The sequence below is a fragment of the Dipodomys spectabilis genome, unplaced genomic scaffold (assembly GCF_019054845.1).
Source record: "Dipodomys spectabilis isolate Male_0828 unplaced genomic scaffold, ASM1905484v1 ptg000140l, whole genome shotgun sequence".
NCBI lineage: Eukaryota > Metazoa > Chordata > Mammalia > Rodentia > Heteromyidae > Dipodomys > Dipodomys spectabilis.
The window spans coordinates 9,598,595-9,626,284 of NW_024870817.1; the positions used below are offsets into that span (position 1 = coordinate 9,598,595).

The window sequence follows — 27,690 nt, forward strand, 5'->3', positions numbered from 1 at the left end:
TTACAGCATAGTGTTTCTCATAGGCTGGAATTTATAAGGTTTTTAGATTGCAAACAATGGTGACAAAAGATCAGGGGTTATGAGATTTCACATTTTTGCTTATCTGAATTGTTCTTAGATGATTTGTTCCAAATGCTGTTTCTAGTAATTACCATGCTACAAATTTCCATTGAAATTCAGCTTTTTGAGAAAGTTGAATTTTATCATGTTGTATAAATGTGGACGATCACTAAATAATTTGGTTTCCAGTTGTCTGTTGGTGATGCTGAAGGAAGTGATGGTAGTGCTAGCATGGTGGTGGTGGTGGTGGTGGTGGTGGTGGTGGTGGTGGTGGTGGTGGTGGTGGTGGTGGTGGTGGTGGTGGTGGTGGTGGCGGTGGTGGCGCATTTGACACTGACTTAACCATATCTATTACATGTCCACTATATGTCCATATCTACAGCCAAGTATTTGGATTTTTTGTTTCAAAATGAGTTATACCTTAGTACTTAGAAAGTATAAAATGTGGCTATATTCGTTGATAATAATTCTTTGCAGTTTCCTAGCAGAAATAGAGGTGGAATTGTTAGAACCTTAGGGTACCTATTAATCTTCCTTGTTTCAATCACTATTTAGTATGCAGTGTATGGAGACAAAGTATAAACCAGAAATTAACTATCTTCAGAAAAAAGAAATGTATTAGTCTTTGATAATTTATGATTTTTTTTGTATTTACTATCCTGGAACCCCTATGTAATTCCGTTGTCTTGGTTCTGGCCTTAGTCTTATATGAAAATTTATTTCTTTTTTGTGCTTTTATAATCCATGAAGTTTCTGAAGGATCCTTCTTTAGAGTGAAATTCGTTGAGGGAGATAGAGTTCCTTTTTTTGGGGGGGGGGAGGGTAATGGGCCTGAATTCTGGGCCTGGGCACTGTCCCTCAGCTCTTAGACTAGCACTCTACCCACTTGAGCCAAAGCGCCACTTTCTGGCTTTTTTTCCTATTTATATGGTGCTGAGGAATCGAACCCAGAGCCTCATGCATGCAAGGCAAGCGCTCTACCACTGAGCCACCTTCCCAGCCCAGAGATAGAGTTCTTAAAGACCACCCTAATATGTTTCCTGCATGTATAAACATGACAAGAATTTCTATAAAAATTTCTCAAATATTTTATACTCCTTACTGCAACTTTTCAGAGGTAGTGTTAAAACAGACAGTATAAATAGGCTAATCAAGGCTAAGAACACAGTGGTCATTGAGATGTTTTAACAACAAAGAGATTTTTTTTAATCTTAAGGCTTTCTCATTGACATTACCAAAACCAAACAGAAATAAATTTCTCCAGGAATTTATTTGCCATAACTACCTCTTACTAGAACAAAGTAATTCAAAGGGAATGTTTTGGTAAAGGTTTAGTGGAAAGATGCATTAATATCCATCAATCTACTAATATGTAGCATTGTTCTCAGCTGAAAGTACTTGTGTACCATGATATAAAGATTAATTGGAAGCAGGGACAATTTTAAGATGCTACCAAACCTAGACTGTAAATGTGTTTGAAGAAAAAGTTTTTCATAAACTCAGTAAAGCCAAGTGTACACCCTTAACCCCCATTCCATGTATTTCTTCTAGTCAATAAAGTATTTCAAATTTTCCTTCCAATTTAAAATATACTGTCTCATTTCTTCATATAAATGATAAAGCAAGTGAACTCACAAGAAAGACTGTCTGGATGTTAAAGATGTTTCTCTAGCGGTGTGTATGTGAGAAACAATTTTTGTCTTGTGTAGCTGTTGGTGAAAGCAGTTTGCTATTTAAACAGCTAATAAATGTTATGTCTCCTCTAGAAAACAATGGCTGCCCTATTCTGTACTTTAGTGAGAAGATAATGAACTGCTTTATTTCATTTACAGACAATGCTAATGAGGAAGAGTTGGAAAAGATCAAGTAAGGTAATTCTTAGCATGTGATCTTTCAGCTTTTCTTGTTGAGAAGACTATCAGCTGCTTTCCCAAACCCTTCTCATCCTTTTTCAAGTTCTGCCACAGATTCTCATCCCTCCAATTGTTATTTTTTTCTCCATAAATTCTAAGCAAATCATGCAATGCTTTCTTGATAAGTAGAAATCACAGCAATTCAGAACACTCAAATCATCTTCTTGCTAAGCTCTGGTCATTTCTTGACCTCATTCTCAGCATCTGGCCTCTATAATGTGTAAACAGGGTCTAGAAAACCTCCCTCCCCAATGAACTGACAGGAGTAGGCAGGAACAAGTACTCCGGACAGAAGTAGTCACTGAATTTCCTATTTTGTTCACAGGAAATTGAGTATAAGGTTTTTCCATGTTCAGAATCCCCCACATTGGTATAACTGAGAACGATCTCCCTCCATGCCTCTTCTCACACCTGGAAATGCATTGGTCTTGGGAGTCAGAAATTTATGGTACCTATAATAGACTAGTCTGAGTTCTTCTTGTTACTTACAACACATATAAAACATAAACTAAGTGGAAGTATTGTTCTTGGACATAGATGAATAGATAATACTAAAATTTATAGCAAGCCTTGAAAAAATTCAGAAGATTTTATTTGTAAAAAAAACCCATGCTTGCTCAAATTTCTACTGAAAAAAAAATCAGTATTTCTTTTACAGAGTGATGAATTTTTTTAGACCCTGGAACATGACAATCCTTTTTTCTTCCATTCTGATCAAATCATGCTATTACTTAAGTTTGTTCTTTAATTTTGTCATCTTTATTTATTGTGAATTAGGGAATTACTCATACTAAAGTGTTTTTTATATTTGTGGTAATATTTTAATTAACAAATATTTCTTATGTACAGTTCCTTCCTAATTTTTACAGCAGTAATAACCAAAAGATAACTCGTCAAAAGGTCAGATCCCTAAATCACTTGCTTAGGATTCCTGAGTGTACACAGTGTTTTTATAAAACAAGTTTTAAAGAAATGTTTACACATTAGTTTTTGTATTACTTTCTTCTTTGTACTCTAAAGTTAGTGTTACACTAAAATTATTGTTAAATTTGTATGACTTGACTTTCCTTCATACTGTATCAATTATTATATAATTGCATAAAATACAATAATCCATAGTGTTGCAATAGTCTATCTTCCAGATAAATTTGACATGTAGTGCTAGAATAGTATATTATATAGTTTGGTATTAATGGGGATTATGTATTTTAATATAAAAGAAAGAAGTATATTTTAATATAAAAGAATATATTTTATATATTATATATGTTATATATAATATAAAAGAATACATATTTTAATATAAAAGAAAGAACCTAAAATAACAATAACAAAAAATGTTCTTAAAAGTACATCTAATGTAAGCCAGACAGCAGTGGCTCCTGCCTGTAATCCTAGCTTCTCAGGAGGCTGAGATATGAAGATTTAGGTTCGAAGCCAAACCAGGCAGGAAACTCTGGGAGACTTTTTTTTTTTTTTTTTGGGTCCGGTCGTGGGGCCTGAACTCTGGGCCTGGGCACTGTCCCTCAGCTCTTCAGCTCAAGGCTAGCACTCTACCACTTGAGCCACAGCGCCACTTCCGGCTTTTTTCTTTTTGCTTATGTGGTGCTGAGGAATCAAACTCAGGGCCTCAGGCATGCAAGGCAAGGCTCTACCACTGAGCCACCTTCCCAGCCCCTCTGGGAGACTTTTATCTCTCATAAACTAGTCAAAAAAGCTAGAAGTGGCACTGTGGCTAAAGTGGTAGAGTATTCAGCTTAAGCAAAAGAAGCTCAGGGACAGTGCCCAAGTCTGGAGTTCAAACCCTAGGACCGGTCAAAAAAATCATATTAATGTTTAAATTTAATCTTAATTATATGTTAAGTAGAAGTAAATTCACATATTTTCCTTGAGTCTTAAATGAATAATAAACATCTTATTTTGACTATTTATGTGTAAAATTCTTTGAGTTATTACCATTAAAAATCCATTTAATCATAAAAAGTGTTACATTGGTACAAGCATGCCTCTGAAGATACAGAAGCTCTGCATTCTAACACGCTACGTATTTGAGAACTTGGCAGCTTTTTACATTGAATACGTGTGTTCATATTACTTTGGGGTTTTAGTCTGAGGGATTTGGATAAAATTTAATGAGGATATTAAATGCAGAGTCAATTAAACTCAGCTCATTCATTTTATTCTTTTTCACAAGAACATAATGAACACCTCCTAATTCACTCAGATGTTCACTATGCCCTGAAACATTTGCAATATCCTGCCATATTAGTATTACAAGAGTACAGTGCTCAATGTTAAGAAGGGCAAGTTCGACATTTCAATGTGTACCTACCTCACCATGCTTCACACACACTACCAGGTAGAAACTGCTCTCTGGATCCTTTCCTCCAGTGCATTACACTTCCTGGGAAACTGGAGGATAAATGATGAGATTGTGGTTTCATACATTTTAACAGTGATATGTACATATGTCACTTTGCTCAAAATCAAAGATAAATTTTACATACAAACACAAGTCACTTTCTTCTTGGGAACTTTAATTTATAAAATGAAGTCTCTTGAATTCTGAGGCCAGGACGCTGGCATGCAGCCTTGGAGCACCAGTTGGTGAATGTAAAATTAGAGTGGTAGTGTGCCTGTCTTGCAAGAGAGGCTCTAAGTTCTAACCCACTTCTATGCAGGGACATAGATGAAACAGGGGAGGAGGGCAAAGCAGAGGAGAGAGACAGGGAAGCCATCTTGAAGTCAGGAAAATAAATCATAATTGCTGTTCAGAACCAAGTCATCTTATTTGCAGTAAGTGTGCTATCAAACGTAATAAAAGGTGGGAAAATGTACTTACCCCTATGTCTGAAGAGCAAGAATATGTAAAATACATGCTATATTCAGCAAGAAGTTATAAATTCTATATTTCATTTCCTCAGGATTGAAGCATTCTTTAAAACTCTGGTTTTCCCCAGACACATTTCAAATTCTCCCCCTTACACAGAAAAGGTAGAAAAATGTTGTATTGAGAAAAAAACATTAAATCAATGTCTCCACCAAATTGGGCAATTAGATAATTATACTGGTCAAAGAGTTACACTCATGCTATAAAATGAATTTTGATGGAGAAAGAGTAATATTTTGAGTTACTATAATATCATACTCTTTAGATGTAACATATCATTGATAATATCTCCTAAGTTCAAATTATTCATCAGGAAAAGTTTCATACGCTCAAAAAAAAGATTTGTATGTATTTTGAGAATAAATTTTGTTGTGTCAAATCAAAAATAGAGAAAAAGTGAAATAATTGGTTCTGTCAGATATCACATGGTAAGATTAAACAGTTTTATGCAATATTGTGTGAATGTGTGTGTTTGCATGAGTGTACATGTCTGCTAACCTAGAAGAATGAGTTTGCTACTAAAGTGGGATAATAATGTGTTTGCACATGTAAGAAATATTGTGATGATATACATGTTACGATTCATAGCCTCACAGTTTAGAAGTTTTATGAGAAGTTTATGTTTTATGAGAAGTTCATCTTTTTTTTTGGGGGGGGGGGGTCCGGTCGTGGGGCCTGAACTCTGGGCCTGGGCACTGTCCCTCAGCTCTTCAGCTCAAGGCTAGCACTCTACCACTTGAGCCACAGCGCCACTTCCGGCTTTTTTCTTTTTGCTTATGTGGTGCTGAGGAATCGAACTCAGGGCCTCAGGCATGCAAGGCAAGCGCTCTACCACTGAGCCACCTTCCCAGCCTGAGAAGTTCATCTTTTGAGTAATTACTAGGTCTTCTGTTACATGACAGCTTACATCATTTTTAATGCATCTTATTATAAAGATTTTATATAAACACAGCATAATTTTAATGAATAAAAAACAATTTATGCATTGGCTGAATGAAGCAGTGAACTTGGTTAGACTTTTGGGAAAAAAAAAGTTGTATCATTAATTTAAAGCAGAAAACTCTTGAATGTGCAAGTTACAGAGCATAGTTAAGCTTAATATTTTGGATGACAGATTAGTTAGTGAAAACTTGTAATTGCTTGAAGCAATGTGGGAGAAATAAAACCTTTTAAAGAATCTCATATAGTTAGACATAGTTATCAGATCCTTTCTACAAATGTCATCTCCTAAAAAGTCGGTGGTATTTTTAAGCTATAAAATTTGAAAACTTTTATATAAACTGATAAGTTGAATTAAAACCCCTTTGTACAATTACTTAATGATAATAATAAAAGAAATTCAAAACATTTTTGTTAAGAGCCTTCTCAACTGTAATGGACAAAATGATTTTTTTTCATATACCACATCTAGTTATTATATAATGTGTGTTTTTCACATCTAGTTATTATATATGTGTGTTTAAAAAATGTTATGTTTACATGTTTTGAAGATGACACATAATTTCATTTAGAAATCCTTACTTTGCCATTATTTTTGCTCTCATATTTATGTTTGGAAATGCCATAAGGTCATCTTCATAATTCAGATTAGAGATTCTACGATGAAGTAATGTCATTCTGTTAGAAAAGTGTATATTTTGACCCCAGTAACCAAACTTCTGAAATCTGTTACTTTAAAATGGATATATTTTCATAATTACAGTAGATATTTGATCACTGATTGGCCTTCACATTTAAGATATGTTAACTGATATGCTTACCATTTTCCCAAATGTCTTAATCTCTTTTCTTTTTGCACACAATTAGATCAATACCCTCTGCCTTTAACTGTGAAAGATTAGAAAGAATAAAATTTTAGTACAGTTAAATATGATCTATAAATTTTTTCACATGTAGATGCACATCCTGATTAATAAAAAATATTTGTAAATCACAGTGAGAGAAGTTTACAATTGAAAAGGAAAGCATGCAAATGTTCTAAAAGCTAGAAGAGGATTCTTTCAGTCAAAAATGTAGTAGCTGGGCGCTGGTGGCTCACTCCTGTAATCCTAGCTACTCAGGAGACGAGGCTGAGATCTGAGATCTGAGGTTCACAGTTCAAAGCCAGCCTAGGCAGGAAAGGCCGTGAGACTCTTATTTCCAATAAACTACTAGTAAACTAGAAGTGGCGCTGTGGTTCAAGTGGTAGAGTGCTAGCCTTGAGCTGAAGAGTGGAGATACAGCGCCCAGGCCCCACAACCAAAAAAAAACCAAACATGTTGCAGTCAACCCACTTATGATCTGTGCCCAGAATCCAAATGTATGTGTATCACTTTTTGTTATTAATGTGTAGAATCTGATGTGATGCTATGTCAAATTAAAACCATATGTGTAAATGTGAATAATAATAGCTAAGTGGTGCTGCTATACTACTATGTGAAATGCAAGAGTCCTAATGACCCAGAGGTCATTAGTAAGGCTACCCTCTCCCCCAACAAAAGAGCCTAAAACTCTAAGTAAGCAACTTGGAAAATATGATTAGTTTGTTTCATTGAGAAATGGATTTCAAAAGCACAAATAGGTTGCACAGATAAACTCTAATGTAATTTCAAGCCCACTCTTAAATTAACCAAATGGCTTAGCAGTTTAGTTTGTTTTTATTTTCTACTATAATTTTTGTTCTTGGTGGTGGTGGTTGTGGAGGCTGAACTCTGGGCCTTGGCGCTGTCCCTCAGCTCTTCAGAACAAGGCTAGTGCCCTACCACTTTAGCCACAGTGCCACTTCAGCTTTTTACTGCTTATGTGATGTTGAGGAATCGAACCCAGGGCCTCATGCATGCGTGACAAGCACTCTACCACTGAGCCAACTTCCTAGCCCTCTATTATGATTTTTTAAATCATGTTTGCTAGAGATCTATGGCCTTGTACAAATATTACTTTTTTTTCTTTTTTTGCTTATGTGGTGCTGAGGAATTCGAACCCAGGGCCTCAGGCATGCAAGGCAAGCGCTCTACCACTGAGCCACCTTCCCAGCCCCTACAAATATCACTTTAAGTGACGTTCAGTAATAGTCAACTAAAATTTACTGTGCACTTTCTATGCCTTGGATCCAACATGAGATTCTAGACCACTACTGTGAACACAAAAACCATAGATAAGAACATTGAACAATCAGTTCCTGTTCATCAGCATCGAACACTGAACTTTCCTATAAGTCTCATAAGTTTCCCATAATGTTATCATAACTGATACCTAGAGAGAGGATACAAAACTTTAAAAGCTCAAATGAAGCAAATTTAAATGTTCAGTTTAAAATTAGCTAACTAAAGTTTTATTCTCCCTAGTTTATAAAGGATTAAGTAATAAAATATCAAATTTGTATCTATTGTTTTATTTTAAGCCCAACAGCCACCTTTCTCAGTAGTAATTTCCTTAAAAATTTGTAAAAGAGCTATGATAATGAAGTAATTATATCAGGAAATTTGTAATTTTTGTAAGGAATTGACTAAGAGTTCTGCAATTATTTTTAATGTTCCCAGGGTCTGTGGTTAACATAATTTTCTGCTAAAAGGAACAAATATCTTGTATTCTATTTTTAAAATCCTAAAATATGCTTAAACAATTCTACTTTCTATAATGAAACAACAAACTCCAAGACATCTTAGTGATTAATGAAGAAGGTGGAGGTAAGTAGATTCCAAGCATCTGCTTTCAACTTTATTATGTGTCATCAGAGCATTTTATTCAAGAGAAGAAACTTCAAACATTCGAAGTCTCTTTTATTTATATTTTTTCTTGTTTTTTGTTTTTCTTTGATTATATTTTTTAATTTTGAATACCAATTAAGTATTCTCAATGCATCTTAAAATTTAGGTAACTGTTTGTTTGTTTTTAGGACCTCTCAGAAAATGAAGTGGTTGGATCTTATTTCTCTGTGAAGTCTTTCTTTTGGAGGGTAATGTCTACATCCTTTAATATGAATATTCTTAATTTTGGGTTCCAAAGAACCATTTTGAAAGTTCATCGTGATTTTAGAAATTCACTTTTCAAAACAGGTTCCCAGATTGATGTATTCATTTGCTTTCTTTATTAAATTCATTCTATATCATCTATTTAACTAACTTAAACATTTCTTCACTTGAAAACATAAAGAACTTCATATAATTAAAAGCATTGGTCTTTGAACAGACTCATTTTTTGTGATCATAAACAAAAGGATTCATTGTTACTACACTTACTATTTTGTCATTAGGAAAGTTCCTCTTTCTTTGAAAACCTTTCACATTGCAGTGACAATGCTAGACTCTTAGGGCTTTGCTATTTTCCTGTTTCTGCTCTCAAATTTCCCATGAATACTGAAAAATCAATTACCTTTGCCTTGAGGATACAGATTGCCAGGTTCCAGGTTAAGTCAGACACTGACCAGTGACCCAGTCTTTGAACACGTACTCATCCCTGCCTGTTGCAACACACACATGTTTGGCAGCCTTTTCTTGTTTTGAGGTTGTCTGAAGGAGTAGCCTTCTCACTGCCTTTCAGACCACTGCCTTCACTGCAAGCTTCCTTGCTAGAGTTATACTATGTCTTTGCTAAAATAATCGTTCCTTTTATATGATCCAATAGTATCCATGAACACACAGGCTACCTATTTTTGAATCCTTCCATGACCTTAGGTGGAAAATGGCTTTTTGTGCAAAAAAATTGTCTTACTGTTTTCTCACTTGAGAGAATTTAGGGATTTTCTGCGAGATTTGCCACCATGATCAACTCTAATTACTATGCTCCCCCCACTTTATTTTTAGGTTTCCCTTTCTCTTTCAACATCTTTCTGCTTTGCTCTTTCCAAATTAGACCCTTCCACTTACTCATGCTTCCAGTTTGATTGCATTTATCTTGCAGCATTCTCTAATAACTTTCTCAATCTTTTGAACTGTCTAACTTTAGAACAACAAATATGCAGGCTTAAGAGATGGCTTTCTTTGTATCCAAAGTATAGTGGTAATGTCTTTTTCTGAGCATACACAGGGGAACAGCAAATGAATTGAGTCAAGGGCAGAAACTTTACAGAAGCCATTCTTATTACCAAGGAGGAAATTAAGGCCCAGAGAAGTGATATCATTGTCCTAAAGTACCTAGATAATAGGATCTGCACAGTTACTTCCCCAGATGCCACAGAAATAAATGTTTTAAAGGACGTAGACCATTAAAATATCTCTTTGGGTTGCTTTTAGATATAAAAAACCATATTTTACAGCTTTTTCTCTCTTGCAGACTTGCTGAGTTGGTTGTTTCATTTACAAATCAAATAACTAGTGACCAATTCTTTTTTTTTTTTGGATGAGTATTATCTTGCATATTCATGTATATGTCACTTTGGTAAATTATCTCTTGGCTCTTTACCCAAGCTATATTGTCATAAGTATGTTGGATGCATATATAAAAGGAGGTTTCTTATGGGTCTCATTTACATTTTCAGTATTTTTTTTAAAAACTAGTTCAAATAGAATCTTGGATCAAGAGTTTATGAGTTAAACAAGATGTGGTTTGAAAAGAAATTATCAGCTTAATTTAGAAGGATCAATACACATGTTCAGGAGACACTAAGTGTTATAATGAAGAAAATGAAATCCTAGCAGAACTTTCTTAGTAAAAATGCCAGTACTATTTACTATATTCATAAAATCATAATAATGGGTAAAAAGATTTAAAAATTCTAATTTTCCAAATGCATAACTTTTATAATTCATCAAAATATCATATCTTAAGACACACAGCATTAAACAGTAAATAGGACAATCGCCATTTTGCTCATGAAATGGGAAATCACATTGGTTTACTCTAATTAGGTTAGCAATTCATTAAAGATTTTTAGCTTCTCATTAATGAGTCATTTAGAACAGTACTTCCAAATATTTGGCATATTTAAATTCTAAATCTAGTGATCTCTACTAAACAAATATCTAGACTCTCATAATAGAGTTGATTAAATAATACTGCAAGATCACATAGTGAATTGAAGAAAATGTTTAACTTTTTAAGTGAAAAGGGCTGTCAAATGCCAAAAGAACTCATAAAAATAAAGGAAAATACTATGACAAGAAGAGTACATAGAAAACACAGAAAATGGGGCTTATGTCAGATCACCCAGTATAGTTGGAACAGATGGACAAATGGTTGAAGGAAGTTTGCAAACTAAATAAGAGTTATTTATTTTGTGTATAAAAAATATAATCCGGTGCCAAAACTCATTTTGAACAAATTTACTATGTATAATATATCCTACCCCAATAGTCAGGTATTTTATTTTGGCACATGAACATAATCTCAAAAGTATTTGTAAATTTTAATTAAAAGTATACAAAGAAAATAACTGTAAGTCAAACAAAGCAGTATCATTCCTTATCTGTATCAGTGGTAGAAATCTGTAGATTAACAATCCAACAATATTACAATACGAATGGTGACTTTACATTAGCATATGCTTTGAAGAATACAGTTTAAGCTAAAGAAATTTTGTTTGCCCACAGTTAAAAAGGAGAAAGTTAAAACACCTTCAGTAAATACAAATACCTTCCTGGCACCACAAATTCTATCAAAAGCAATACAAATATGAAAAAAATAAGAAGAAAAGCCAAGAGAAATTTTCTAAGGATTACAGTGCCAGTGAATCATCTTCTAAGAAGAAAAGGGATTGAGGCTTCATTCTTAGAAAAGACACTTCACAGTAGGCTGCACAAAGCACTGGCAGGCTTTCTGTAAGGCAATCCTTCTTTGAGAGAGTGGATAGCTGCAGAACAAATCTACTTGTTGGACTTCATCATCCAACTGCAATTCACCAGAATAAACTCTGCAGGAAAAGGAAAAGATAGAACCTGCCTGTGCCTGGGATTGAGCTAATAATTGCCCCACACACTAGTTTGGGCTGCACAAAACACCCATTCAAAGCTGTCATTATCTTTCCATTGTAGTGGCCTGTGAATCATTTGATTAAATAAAAGCACATGCCACCTCTGTGTTGAAAATAGAGAAAAGAGCTGACTCCACACATGGCTTATTGTAAACACACAAGCAATGTCTTTCACTCCAGCTTAGCAGTATCTGAGGCTCATTTGAAAGGATTAGGTTTTGTACAGATACTACAATCCAGGGTAAGAAAAGCCAAGGATTCTTTGTATACATTAAGGAGAGGAGTGGTATACCATACCTGTATTCCCTTAGCCACATATTGATTTTAAATAGTTTTTTGCTTACATTTTTTAAATCAAGGATCTAGACTAATAGAAAATTCTGTCCTTAGTTATCCAGTTTTACTAAGAATAGTTGTAATATATTTTATTATTTAGAATGAGAATGTAGACATACTCTCAACCCATATGCTAGATTCCACAATTTCATCACCACCATATTGACAGACATTAGATAGATGGATAATTGAGTATAGAATACAATTATCTAATAAACTTTAATGAATAATATATGACAGTTATTAACTCCTGGCTCTTTTTGCTTCCTTGCCTGCCACTAAGTATCTTTCCTCAGTAATCTATAACCAGGATATATTTCATCTTTAAGGCAAATCAATTAAAAAAACTTGTGCCAATTAATTCCATTTTATATCAGAAAAATCACAGATTAGATAAGTAGCTCTAGATTTAATTCTTTCCCTGGTCAATCTCTAGACTTTTGGCTTTGAGTAGGGTATTTAATCTTCTCTGTGGTTCAATTTCTTTACCTTAAAAAGAGATGCTTCTCATCAAAACCACTAGAATGTGAATGTCTGGTCATACTCTAACTGCTTAATGAACATTGATGGATATTTTCACCTAACCCATCTTTCAGAGTGGCCTAATCCAATCTTTCCTATTTATGTTATTAAAGCTAATTCTTCTTATCCCTTCATCCCTTTTGTTTAAAAATGTTTTCTAGCAACCCTTGAAATCATTAATACAAACTTTGAGCTCCATCATGATTATTTCCTTCCAGGATCTCTTATTTGGCTACATATACCTTAATCCATCACATTCTACTCTTTGGTTTTAGTAGAGAAGAGATATTGGAGGGGGAGGGGTGGCTTTGGTTTGGTATATATTTATAATCACTCATTACTTTTATGTTTATAAAAATCGAGATTCTGATGAGCTCATTGAAGGGATGGTAAAGAGAAGAATTCAATGACCAGAAAAGCACTGAAAATCACTTATTCTGATGTTCTTTAAATCATGTGATACTGTGTTTCAAAGGTTTGCTTCTGCTGTATAGCAAATACATGAATGTCTAGTCCACAGATGAGTGGCGTCAATGCCACCTGAGAAACTTGTTCAAAATTCAGATTCCTTGGCCTTTTCCTCTAGATCAGTAGCTTCAGAGTGGAGCCCAGTACTGTAGTTTAATCTCCTCTCCAGGTGTCTTCCCTTCTGTTCTAATGCTGATTATGTAACAAAATTGCCCATTCTCAGACATGGATATTATTTATCCTATTGCAAGCCCTTCTTTAGTCCTACTTTTCTATTTACTAATCAAGAATGCAAAGTTTATTACTTTTCTTTATTGTTTTTTCTCATAGAATGTATGTTAAATAAATATTTATTGAAGCACTGATAATTAGTCAACCAAAAACTACTCCTGAGACTGTAACATTATCCCTCTGTAAAACCAGCATAACCCTACCAGTGTTTTGTTATCTAAGGCAATGTTCTCAACTAAGTCTTTGTTGGACTGGAATTCTACTTTGGGGATGGGGAGAAGAAAGAATAAAAGGAAAAATCCAATCCAAATTGAAAGTAGAAAAACGCACTTTGAAAAGACAGAATATTGAACCTTCAAGACAGTCTATAAATTTTAGCTGTCAACTTTTTTGTTGCAATTAGTGGGTTTGCTGCTTTCTGGATGTGATTAAGTTCTTGAGTAGAGTCACAATTTCATTTCAACCTGTACCCAGGTGATTCTCATATACACCAAAGCCTGAGATTCCTTCTCATAAGAAACATTTACCCACATTTAGAATTAGTAAAGAGTAACTAGATACCAGGTAAAACAGATATTAACGTATGAAGCAGTAGTCAGTGATATGTAGCTATAGGAAGATCTTAGACTAGTTAGCTAGTCCTTTAAGGAGAATATTAGTTTACTAATAAATTATTCCCTGAAAACAAGAATTCAAGACCTGAATTCTATTTCATATGTGTAAAATAGGTTTTCAGTACAAAAAGCTCTCAGAATTCACAGTTCATGCAAACTCAGAAAGGACAATAATAAATGAATGGAATACTTGAACTTACTTTCACATTTTGCCATCAAGGACTGTAAAGTTGTATTCTGTGGCAGCCCTGGACAGGAGGAACCAGCCTGCCACACATATGCATGGAAATGAATGATCAGAGCTCTATGGGAAAGCTTTGTGCTACTTGTTTCAGCAATCATAATTAATTTTAAAAATAAACTACTTGAAAATAATTGCTTTTCAAGTTACTGTCAGATGATGTCATGTAGCACAATAAAGTCAAATGCAATGGAACTCTATAGTTTCCAGCCATTTTTTTCAAAAGTAGAACAATGCTTCAATGGTCAAGAAAGTATAATCAAAAGATTATATAATGAAGGATTCTGTGTATATGGCTTCTTAAGAGATAATGTCAGAGAAAATAAATATAGCTAGAGACATAGCCAGAATTATTTTTTCAAGTCTTATGGTACAAATTGGTTTTTTTTTAGGATTTTTTCTGATATCAGAACAGTGAAAGGAATTAAAAAGAAGGTTAAGTGGAGAAGTAATAATTATTGTCACAGTAATTTTACATCCTACATGTGAATGCTTTATAATTAAAAAAATACTCCCGAGTAACAGAAATATAACATTTCTCTGCTGTCTTTGTGTGTGTGTGTGTGTGTGTGTGTGTGTGTGTGTGTGTGTGTGTGTTATAAGCTGCACACAGAAAAGTGTTTTCAATATACTTGAGACCTTGGAGAATAGTGTTGAAAACCAGTAGTAAGTTCCAGGAAGCAGCATTTCCAAATCCTGGAGAAATTTCTAGAAAGATATGAGTGAATATGGTCTTCATATCATGGTGCTGGGATGAGAGATCTCTCCAAACTTTTCCTCCCGTGGGCATCCAGATCTGCAGATGCTGAAGTCCTTTCATAAAGTGGCATAGTATTTATCTACAACCTATGTAGGAATCCTGTATATTTTAAATCATTGATAAAATACTTAAACTATCTAATTCAATGAAAACTGGCTGTTTTTCTGTATTGTTTAGGGATCGATGACAAGACAAAAATAGCTGTCCATGTTCAGCACAGAATCCATGCATATAAAACCAACAGAGGTGGACCAATTCTATTTACATGCCTGTCTTTTCTAATAATGGTAGCCTGCATTTATATCTTCTATCTTTATCTTATGATTTTATTTCAGTTTTCTATTCTTCATGACCTAAACTAAGTATGTTTAATGATTATGCAGTTACTTGAGATCATGTAGTCAATAAAATCTACAGCTGAATTAGGTTATAGAATTTTTTTAGAAATCTGACATTTTTGAGAGAAAAAAAGATTACTAGAAAATAAATCACCTTGAAATATGAATAGAATGGTCTGGAAACCTTTATTCTTCATTCTAGTCCTTTCAAGAGACCATCTTAATACCTAAATCCAGTAACTATCTTTTTGTGAAGAATTACTTTTTTTCCTTTTCTCCTTTTGTTTCCCAAACTATTTGAGAAATGTCCTTCCAGGTAATAGAAAAGCATCTCATGACAACTAAGAGCAATAGACAGGCTCCATTGTGTCCTTTTTTTCTGTGGAAGTATGAAAAATCCCATAGGAAGTATTCATTTCCTCTTTGCCTTGTTTGTGTTCTTGTGTAAAATATTGTGACAGAGCACCAATGGCTCTCGCCCATAATCCTAGCTACTCAGGAGGCTGAGATCTGACTATTGAAGTTTGAAGCCAGCCTGGGTATGAAAGTCTATGAGACGCTTTATTTAAAAAAAAAAAAAAAAAAACTACAAACAAATGGAAGTGGATCTGTGGTTCAAGTGATAGAGACCTAGCCTTGAGCAAAAGAAACAGGGAAAGTGCTCTGGCACTGAGTTCAAGCCCCAGGACTGGCACAAAAAAATTATTGGGAAGAAGAGCAAATAAGTGAAGGTTTCAGTCATGGTACTTATAAAAAGACCAGCAGCTTTCAGCACATATTAAATTGTACATAGTAAGAAGTTTTGTTGTGACAGTCATATTGTTCACTAATACCATTGAGCAACTTAGACTAGTCTCAGTACTAAGTATGACTTCTGCTTCTAGATAATATGTTGCAGAATTGAGAAAATTCTTCAGTAAGCTAAAATATTGCAAGCAAACTCTTATCTCTGAGGAAAGTAGGAGGTGATTCATAAATTAGTCATATAGGAAAATCTATATTGAAATGACATTCCAAATATAATCAATCCACTTAACTGGAAAGTTAGAGAGTACTATTTGTCAACATTATAATTCTACTTTAATTAACTATAAGCCTGTAAGAGAGTCTCTATCCTAAACACTCCTACTGGGATAAGCTTAGAAATAAATGACAGGAATTCTGGAGTTCTAATCATTCATCCACTTATTTATTAGTCTAACCACTCAGCCTCAAATTCCTCATTAGTAAAATGAAGCTAGGTAAGCCTTGCGTTTCTACTAAGTGTTTTTGTGGAAATCAAAGGCTATGATGCACATATATATGCTTTGAAAATTTAAAGTTCTACCTGAATGGTTGCTTTTAACTCTCTTCCCTTTGCTAAAACATTATTTGACTTGCCACAATGTTTGTGTTCCTTCTTTCCTTCCTTTGCCAATCATATTCCTTAACAAAACTTTCTGAAATGAAGTTGGGAGTCTGTCTGTTAGAGGCAGACGCCATAGCAGCAAATGTGGTTAAATCAACCACCAAAATCAACTTCTGTATTATATAATGATAAGTAGCATGAAGTCTTTGAACTAAAACAAAAGCCTTATTGCTTTGCGCAATAAATTCTAAGCAATTATTTTAACCTGAGAAACTCTTCATTCAAAAAAATTCAGTGTGGAAAACAAATACCTTTATATAAAACAAATGGGAGCAGAGGAACTGTTGTGCAGATGCTCCATGAACCATTTCTTGTCTTCCCTTGTAACTCAGAGGTGAAGATTGTGTGTTGATGATAATGTTCTGTGTTGATACTAATAAGCAATATTCAAAATTTGCTGTTTAGATGGATGCTAGTATCTCATGCCTCTAATCCTCCATACTTTGGAAAATGGCATCAGGAGGATCATGGTTTAAGGCCAGCACAGCACGTACTTGAAATCCCTTTTCAACCAATAGCTGGAAGAGTTGGTGCACCTGTAATCTTATCAATATGAGAGGATACCATGGTAGGATCACAGTTCCAGGCTGTGAGACTCCATTTCACCAGAAGAAGCTGGGCGTAGGGGCCTATAAATCTCATCCTAGCTACACTGAGAAGTGAAAAAATAGGAATGTAGCTCCTGTTACCCAGGCAGGAAACAAGACCACATCTAAAACAAATTCAAAACAAGGGCTGGATGCATGGGTCAGTGATATAGTACCTAAATGGCAAGTGTGAATCTCTGAACTCAAACCCCAGTTCTGAAAAAATTGCTATGCAAAAATTTGGGAAAATATCATTTAAAAATAATTGCATACAGGGCTGGGAAGGTGGCTCAATTGTAGAGTGCTTGCCTCACATGCATGAGGCCATGGGTTTGATTGCTCAGCACCACATAAACAGAAAAAGCCAGAAGTGGCTCTGTGACTCAAGTGGTAGAGCACTAGCCTTGAGCTGAAGAGCTCAAGGATAGTGCCCAGGCCCAGAGTTCAAGCCCCACAATTGACAAAAAAAATAAAAAATAAAAATAATTGTATTCAAATATTTAAATATTAGAACTATTGTCTGTTGATGAGTATTTTTCTAGTAGAGGCACTTTGAAATCTTATAATTGTTGATGACATACAAAAATGGTATGGCCCACTATGGTTTACACATAAGAATAAGTTCAAATGGGAGGAGTTGTATAGGCTGTAACTTTTTAATAATGAAGGAACTAGATAGCAAATAGAGCTTATCCATCATTTAGAAATGAAAGGACATTCAAATATTCCTGTAATGACTATAAGTGGAACAGGTGCTTCACAATATAAAAATAATAATTTTACAGTAGTACATGATGCTGAGTCCAGACTGAAAATTTTTATTTTACTATTCTGCTACTTCCCTGGTTTTGGTAATATGCTATTTAGTTAAAAGAAACTATGTGAATATTTTAGTAGACTTACTAATTTAGAAGATTCTAAAATTTTGTTCACTGACTTGAACATTATGATATAGAATTTGATCAAAATGAAACTCACTAAAGAAAAATATTCAAATCAATACTAAGCTACAATCTCTATCACACATCTGTCGTAATAAGAACAGCTTGGTACTGACACAAGAACAGGCCTGAGAACCAATGGAATAGAATTGAAGACCCAGAAATAAACCCACAGACCTATGGCCACCTAATCTTTGATAAGGGAGCCAGGATGGAAGAAAGACAGCCTCTTCAACAAATGGTGCTGGCAGAATTGGTGAAGAAAATTGAAGTTGGATCCATATATATCACCCTGCACCAGAATCAACTCCAAATGATCAAACACTTCAATATAAGATAGATAAACTGAAAATACTACAGGAAGTAATAGGGGAAACACTTAGGCTCCTTGGCACAGGTCAAACTTTCTTAATAAAGACCAAGAAACACAACAAATCAAAGAAAGGTTGGATAAATTAGATTACATTAAACTTCAGAGCTTTTGCATAGCAAAGAACAAAGCTAGCAATATAAATAGAAAACTCACAGATTGGAAATAGATCTTCACTAGCCATACAATAGACAAGGTCTTCATGTCTAAAATATACTCAGAACTCAATAAAATTAAATCCCCCCAAAAAAAAACAAATCCTCAAAGAAACAATCACCCAAATAATAAGGAATTTTCTGAAGTCTTTCTGGCCATAAAGAAATGCAAATCAAAACAACATTGAGATCCCACCCCACCTCAATTAGAATGGCCATCAAGAAATTTTATAACAGATGCTGGTGGGGATGTGCCAAAAGGGAATGCTGCTACACTGTCAAATGGAGTGTAAATTTGTTCAATCACTTTGGAAAGCATATGAGCGTTCCTTAAAAGACTAAACATAGAGCTCCCCTATGACCCAGCAATCCCACTCTTAGGCATTTACCCAAAAGACCATACACAAGACCCTACTAAAGCTACCAGCACAACTATGTTCATTGCAGCATTATTTACTATAGTTAAGATATGGAACCAACCCAAATGTCCCTCATTAGATGAATGGATCAAGAAAATGTGGCATGCATATTCAACGGAATTCTATGCTTCCATCAGAAAGAATGACATTGTTCCATTTGTTTTTTGGTTTTTTTAATTTTTTTATTGTGAAAATACCATACAAAGGGGTTACAATTACATGAGCAAGGTAATGAGTACACTTCTTATCTAGCATTGTTGCCTCCTCCTTTGTTTCAGCTTACTATCTTCCCCCCAACCCCCGCGCCAAAGTTGTAAAGTTTTTCGACATAACATCTTGTACATCTCATTGTTGCAATGGGTCCACCTGTATCCCTATTTAAACAATTTGGTTTTCCCTTGCCCTCCCCGAATTATATCAACATTAAATACAGTGAAAACAGGGGTTATACTGTGGGGGAGGGACATACAAACAACAAAGAAATCATCTTATAAATATGTTAGAAACAATAGCAAGAAAGAACAACCATGAGTCCTTATCTTGGGGTTCATTTCACCTAATACCAACTTATCTGACCGTTTCTGTTTGTCTCAGACATATACTAGTAATTGCAAATAAGGGAAACCATGGGACCTGTTTCTTTGGGCCTGGCTTATTTTACTTAATATATCCATTCATCTACTGAGGGACATCTGGGTTGGGGATGTGGCCAGAAGGGAACCCTATTGCATTGTTGGTGGGAGTGTAATCTTGTTCAACCACTTTGGAAAATAGTATGGAGGTTCTTTAAAAGACTCCACATAGACCTCCCCTATGACCTAGCAATCCCACTTTTGGGCATTTACCCGAATAATCACAAACAAGACCGTACTAAAGCTACCAGCACAACTATGTTTATTGCAGTACTATTTACCATAGCTAAGATATGGAACATTGCCCCATTTGTAAGGAAATGGAAAGACTTGAAAAAAAATTACAATAAACAAAGCAAGCCAGGCCTAAAGAAGTGTAGGTTGCATGGTTTCATTCATTGTAGTAACTAAAATTTATCTATGACATTCTTAGCAAAGGATCACAATAGCCCAATCACTAGGTAGATTTGACCATATATAATGAAGTGTATCAAAATGAACTCCAAGAATTGGAAATGAAGTTTTATTAGGTACTATCTGCAGTTATTTATAGTTTTTTTTTCAGTTTTCTGTACCCTTTGTCTTGTATATAAGTTTAACTGATCTGTGGAAGGGAAAAGGAATCACAGAAATAGCAGGACAAAGGATGAACTAATATAAACAATGATACTCACCAGACACTATGTTGGAAATGAACTTTACAACTTGGTGGGGGCAGGGAGTGTGGGAAGAGGAAAGTGTGAGAAAATGATGGGATAACAGTGTTCAAAAAGAAACATACTCATTACCTTTACAATATTTTTTAAAAGAAAAATATTCAAATACTAGAATGAGGAGAAAGTCCACCACCAGAATAGAAGACTCAGAAATAAGTCCACAAACATATAACCACCTAGTATTGATAAGAGAGCTTAAAAACACAGGTTGGAAGAAAGATGGCCTCTTCAACAAATGACAATGGAAAAAATGGCTATCCGCACGCAGAAAACTGAAGTTGGATCCTCATGTGTCACCCTGCAACAGAATCTATTCTAAATGGATCAAAGACCTCAATGTAAGGCCAGATAACATGAAAGATTACAGGGGCAAGAGAAGGGCTTCTAAGCACAGGTCAAAACTTCCCGAGTAGCTGGGTGCCGGTGGCTCACACCTGTAATCCTAGCTACTCAGGAGGCTGAGATCTGAGGATCGTGGTTCAAAGTCAGCCCAGGCAGGAAAATCTGTGAGACACTTAATCTCCAATAAACCACTAGAAAACCGGAAGTGGCCCTGTGGTTCAAATGGTAGAGCACTAGCCTTGAGCTGAAGAGCTGAGGGACAGCTCCCAGACCCAGAGTTCAAGCCCCATGACCGACCAAAAAAAAAAAAAAAAACTTCGCAAGTAAAGATACAGAATCACAAAGAAGGGAATCAAATCAAAGAAAGACTGAATAAATGAGATTTCATCACACTGAAGAATTTCTGCATAGCAAAGGACATAGATAACAAGATAATAGCCCAAAGAATGGGACAAGATTTTTACCAGCTATGCATCAGACATATCTCATATCTAAAATGTACTTAGAACTCAAAAAATTAACCCCTCCCCCAAAATAAACCCTCAACAACCCAATTAATAAATTGACCAAACACTTAAAAAAAGACTTCTCAAATGAAGAAGTAAGAGTGGGGCTGGGAAGGTGGCTCAGTGATAGAGTGCTTGCCTTGCATGATGAGGTTCTGGGTTCGATTCCTCAGCACCACATATGCAGAAAAATCCAGAAGTCGTGCTGTGACTCAAATGGTAAAGTGCTAGCCTTGAGCTAAAGAGTTGAGGGACAGCACCCAGGCACAGAGATCAGGCCCCCCAACCAACAACAAAAAAAAAAGAGTGGTCAACATCTTTGGACATAAATGCAAATCAAAAACACATTGAGACTCCATCTTATCCCAGTTAAAATGACCAATATCAAGAAAATTTACAACAGATGCAGGAAGGCATGTGGCCAAAAGGAAACACTACTACACTGTTGATGGGGAATGTAAAGTTGTTCCACCTCTCTGAAAAACATATGGAGATTCTTCAAAAGACTAAACATAGAGCTGCCATAAGACCCAGCAATTCAACTCCTGGGCATTTATGCAATAGAACACAAACAAGGCTGCACTAAAGCAAACAGCACAACCATATTCATTGTGGTATTGTTTGCCATACTCAAAATATGTAATCAACCCAGATGCTCTTTAGTGGACAAATAGATCAAGAAAATGTAATATATACACATATATATTATACACACACAATGGAATTCTCATCCATCAGAAAGAATGATATACCAGCACCATTTGTAGGGAAATTGAAAGACCTGGAAAACATTATATTAAGTGAAGTAAGCCAGACTCAAAGAAATACAGGTTGCATGTTTCCCTCATTTGTGGTAACTAGAATGTACCTATAAAGTAAACATACTGAATGGTTAAAAAAATACACTAGGACATGATAAATTATATAGGTCTTTAGACATTCACACAGTGAAATCAAAAAAGGATATGCATAGGAGTGGATCACAAAAGCTCAATAGCTATGCACATATGATCATGTAAAATAATATTTCATGGAATTTACTCCAAGAAAAGGAAACAAAAGATTTGTTGCTGTTATTGTCTTTTCCTTTTGTCTTGTTAGTTTATTTGTCTTTGGGCGGCGAAAAGAGGTACCTAAAAGGTACAACAAAGGGTGAACAAATAACAACAGTGGTACTCACTAGACCCTATGTGGAAAATGAACTATATATCTTGTGGATGAGGGACAGGAGGGAAAAGCTGAAAGAGAGCAATGGAAGGGGAGGCATGATTCAAAAAGAAATGTACTCAATACCTGACTCATGTAACTGTAATTCCTCTGCATATGACCTCCACAATGACAATAAAATGTATGTATGTGTGTGTGTGTATATATATGTTAAAAAAGAACATATCCAGCAACACACTTTCCAATGTAAATCACATTTAGTATTTTTAAATGGTTTACAGTATTTGTGTTGCATATTTCAGGCATAAGCAAAGGCATCTTGAGTGGATATAGTGGTTTTGTTGTTGCTATTCTGAGGTTCCTTAAAATAATTCTCTAGTGCTGAGCACCAGAGGCTCACTCCTGTAATCCTAGCTACTCAGGAGGCTGAGATCTGGGGATCACAGTTCAAAGCCAGCCCAGGTAGGAAAGTCCATTAGACTCTTACCTCCAATTAACCACTAGAAAACTGGAAATGATGCTGTGGTTCAAGTGGTAGAGTGCTAGCCTTGAGCTGAAGAGCTGAGAGACAGCACCCAGGCCCAGAGTTCTAGCCCCACAACTGACAAAATAATGATAATAATAATAATAATTCTCTAGTGAGCTGAAATTCAGTTGTCTTCTAATGTAGCAAAATTTCTGTCTTAATATAACTTGCAACTAATCTACTAGCTTAAAATTCTGTAAAAATCTATTTCTAACATGAGAAATGCTTTCAAAACCATAAACAATTAAAAATTAAATATCACTGTAAACATGGTCTTCAATATTTTAATAGTTATTTACGTGAGTATACTTAATACAAATGCAAACAATTCTCTAAAAGTATACACATAAGAGTTGAGAACTCTATAGATTATATTTGACTGTTATCTCTTTAAACAGAATATGTTTATCATAAGATGATAACCTCATAATTTATTAATGTAATAAATAATACATAAATTATAATTAATGTTAACTACCTATTTTTATTCTTTGGAAAACTGTAACAAGGGGGAGGGAAAGGACAAATGAGATGCTTAGGTTTAAATATGATAACATAACTTCCTTTCTTTACCAAAGTTTCAGACCCAAAGTTTACGTCTGTCAGACCAACACAGAAAATCTCATCTGTGGAGAGGAATAGTCAGTATTACCTTGATCGAGGGCCGAGACCTTAAAGCAATGGACTCTAATGGACTGAGTGATCCCTATGTGAAGTTCCGACTGGGACATCAGAAGTACAAGAGCAAGGTAGCTCTCTATCATCTCTCTTTTCTTTCTTCAATATTGGGAAGATATTGGCTAGTTAATATATGTGCTTCAGGAAATGACAACACTGTATAGTTTTAAATGCTTATGGATCCTTTGAACAAAGTCACCAATGCTGTGGTATTTCTTATCTTGGGTAAGCATGTAACTTCTCTGTCTCAGTTTCTTCACGAGTAACACAGGAATAATGTAAGAAACTATCTCTTACCATGCTAGTGCAGATTTAAAAGAAAAATAAAAGAACAGCACAAGGTGCACAGGGTTGGTTACCATTATTAAGTAGTGCTAGCATCCATTCTAAAAACACAGTTATTTTACATGCCATAAAATATTTATGAATTGCTGAGTCATTTTATTCAACCTGACTTGGACCAATGCACACTGCAAGATTTTGTGTTGATTTTATTTATATTGCAGACAAAAGATAAAATTCTGTGTGAGTGATGTGCCACTGAACACGTGGCTAAGTGTGCGCATGTATTAGTTTCCTCAACTGTAAATATGAGAATTAAAATAATCTTTAGAAATAAATAATAATAAGATAATATTAAGAAAGTTATTGAGAAGAGAAAATGAATGCATAGTCTGCATCTAAAGGGCTTACAGTATTGCCTTGGTCATAATAGTACCCAGTAAATGCTAAGAGCAGTAGTAAAAATTGTGGAGTACCAATGATATGCTTAGGAATACTCTATGAAAATATTAATATTCTATTATTGATAGCAGCAGTAGCAATTAGTAAAAGTCATTGTAGTCATAGCTATATTTTTGGCCCAGTTTTCTCTGCATTAAATCTAACTTCTAACTTCTCTATGATCAGTTTTCATAGTTGGTATTCATTGACAGTTGGGTCAAATGATCATCTCCATCTGTATTAAATAACTTATTCCACTTTGGTGGGAATTCTTTTACCTGATGGCATCACAGATGTTTTGATAAACAACATCAATAGTTTACATCTAGACAATAGATGGAAAGCTTAAAAAAATAATACATAAGGAATTAGAGATATCACAGAACTCGTTTGTTAACAGACAGCAAGAACAGCAATCTGTTTGCTTATCTAATGGGGTGCCTACATGGGAAGGGAAAGAATAATTTCTGACCTCAAGAAAATCATACAAGCAAGGCAATCCCAAAAATGAGAATGGAAAAGAAAGTCGGTTCGTGCCCAACTAAATAAAACAGATGATACCCTAAAAGACCATAAGAGTTCCTCTGAACCTGGCTTAAGAAATTGTGATTATCGGGCTGGGAAGGTGGCTCAGTGGTAGAGCACTTGCCTTGCATGCATCAGGCCCTGGGTTCAATTTCTCAGCACCACATAAGCAAAAAAGAAAAAAGCTGGAAGTGGCTCTGTGGCTCAAGTGGTAGAGCGCTAGCCTTGAGCTGAAGAGCTGAGGGACAGCGCCCAGGCACAGAGTTCAGGCCCCATGACCGGACCACCCCCCTCCAAAAAAAAGAAATTGTGATTATCAAGCATACATCCATTGCTACCCATAGCTCTTTTTTAATATTAATACGTTTTTTATTGTGAAAAATACTGTACAGAGGGGTTACAATTACATGAGCAAGGTAATGAATGCATTTCTTATTATTCACTGTTGCCTCCTCCTTTGTTTCCCCTTCCCATCCCTGCCCTCCCATCACCCCCCCACACACACACCCATAGCTCTTAAGAACAAATTTTAAAGCAGTTTCCAAAAGTGTCCATACTTCTGTCTTACCCTCTTTCAATTAACACCATTTCCATCTTCTACCAACCTTATAACATTACTTACTTTTATAGTTCTGCTCTTTAGGTATGAAATATGAAAGTCAGCTATGGACACATGTCTTTCTTTGCTCTTTCCATCCATGATCTATTGCTGGTTAATTTCAGATTATGAACTTTAAAAATTGTGATTCATTTGCATTACCTTTGCACATAACATACTTCATTGCTTTCAAACTCTTTACACCTGAAGACCTGTCTACATATATTAAAAAGAGAAAAGGCCACTACATATATTCTTGCTTTAAAAAGCGGGGGGGGGGGGGGGGGGGGCAGAGAAACAATAAGCATTATTTAACCAAATGGTGAGTAGAATTTTAAAACACATTGATAGCAGGAACTTTGTTTATTGCTTCTGCCAGATGTCTTATCTTAATACTTGAAGTCACAGAATTGCACTTTAGATATCTTTCTTGTATAGACAACATGAAGAATATACATTTCTTCTCAGCGTCTCCATGGTTATAAATGGGTGTACTGTCAAAAACAATGATATGTACTTATTTTACAATTACAATGCTGCAATTGTAAAATCAAAGTTCACCTGGCTAGCCTAAAGCTTCTGGCTTTTTTCTCCTGACCCCACAGAATGCTATTGTTTGCTTTTCATGTGCTAGGATTTAAAAAAAGACACAATATCTTATCGAGGGGAGAAAGATGTAAGGAGAAAAAAGAAACGTAGGGAATCTTCATCTTCGTTTTTTGTGAAATGATGAGTTATGCCTTCATCCCTCAACTGTGATTATGTAGAATGAATGTTAGCTTCTGAGTGATTTATTGTGTCTATCAGTGATCTTTTTGGTGTAATTCCTGTTTCTTATCTGATGTGTAAGATAATCAAGGAGTATCTTTTCATTTTTTGGGACATGTTCTTTAGGGTCTATCCTACAGTAAAGATACTATTTTTCTTTGAAATCTTAATGTCAACAATGCAATTACTTGATTAACTTAAATGATACCTAAAGTCTGATTTAGAGTCTCAAATTAATCTGTAAAGGCGTCTTTAAAAGCTAACAGTGAGGGGTTGTTTTTCTGTGTGTTTGTATGTGTGTGTGTTTATTTCCAGATTATGCCAAAAACGTTGAATCCTCAATGGAGGGAACAGTTTGATTTTCATCTCTATGAAGAAAGAGGAGGAATCATTGATATTACTGCATGGGACAAAGATGCAGGGAAAAGAGATGATTTTATTGGAAGGTTTGTACAATTTTATATTCTTGGTTTGCCTTAGAAGAAAAGTTTTGTTGAAAGAATGTTTGGTTATAGATAAAGTATCTTTACAGTTTGGAAGGGAGCGATGTTCTCACTGGAAAGCAGAGCTTGGATGAACTGAGAAATATATTCTAAGACTTACCAGTAGATGGCACTTTTGACTTATCGATGGACACAGGCGATTCCAATTTAATGTTCAGAAATTCTCTCCAGATGTCAGAATTATTGTGCAGAAAAGTTATGGGAGTTGAAAAAGAGGAATTCCATCTGATATGGGTTACCTAAATGAACAAAGAACATATTCACAGTGTGCAAAGTGATCTGAGATAATATTTGTTTTCATAAAGCATATTGTGACCGTAAAATGCATTATTTCCTATAACTCCCTACAAGGTAGAGAATCTTTATAATCTCTTAGGATTTCATAAATCTGTAAAGAGTTCCCACATTTTAGGGAAGGAAGCATGTAAGTGAGGCAGAGCCATGTTAATCTGATAATGCAGCAAAAAATGTATTCTGAGGTTTACTTGAAATGTTTCTACAAGGTCAAGGTTATTCTGAATGGCTAGTTCAACCATGTGAATTATTTGCTTCTTATAAAGTCTATTTTTACATTTTCAATAGTTATATATGTGTTTGTAATGGAACATATGGATACTAGCCAAGGCTGAAATAAAGCATGGTATACAGACTAAGTCATTAAAAAAAATAAATAACTTAATAAATAAATGAAACCTCCTTCACTTCAGCTCAAATGAATTCATATGAATTTCAAGATATCAAATTCACAATCCAGAAAAAAATGCACATTCAAATGATGAAAAGAATTTTCCTCTAGAAAACAATAAGAACAGAAACCAAGTCTAACATACTTATCTCTTAATTTTAATATTATTGTATATTTGTTTT

General features: G+C 35.0%; 1 protein-coding gene across 9 annotated transcripts in view; it reads left to right on the plus strand.

The window, feature by feature from the left end:
• Positions 1–27,690, plus strand: part of Mctp1 (multiple C2 and transmembrane domain containing 1) — a 415,812-nt gene that overhangs the window by 189,608 nt on the left and 198,514 nt on the right. For 3 of the 9 annotated variants that reach the window (XM_042690819.1, XM_042690815.1, XM_042690820.1), the window contains exons 6-9: positions 1,893–1,931; positions 8,738–8,797; positions 23,607–23,777; positions 26,636–26,766. In XM_042690819.1, the coding sequence (XP_042546753.1) occupies positions 1,893–1,931; positions 8,738–8,797; positions 23,607–23,777; positions 26,636–26,766 (401 nt within the window). The remainder of the gene's footprint in view (positions 1–1,892; positions 1,932–8,737; positions 8,798–23,606; positions 23,778–26,635; positions 26,767–27,690) is intronic. The other 6 variants (XM_042690817.1, XM_042690823.1, XM_042690824.1 and 3 more) reach the window with 3 other exon arrangements.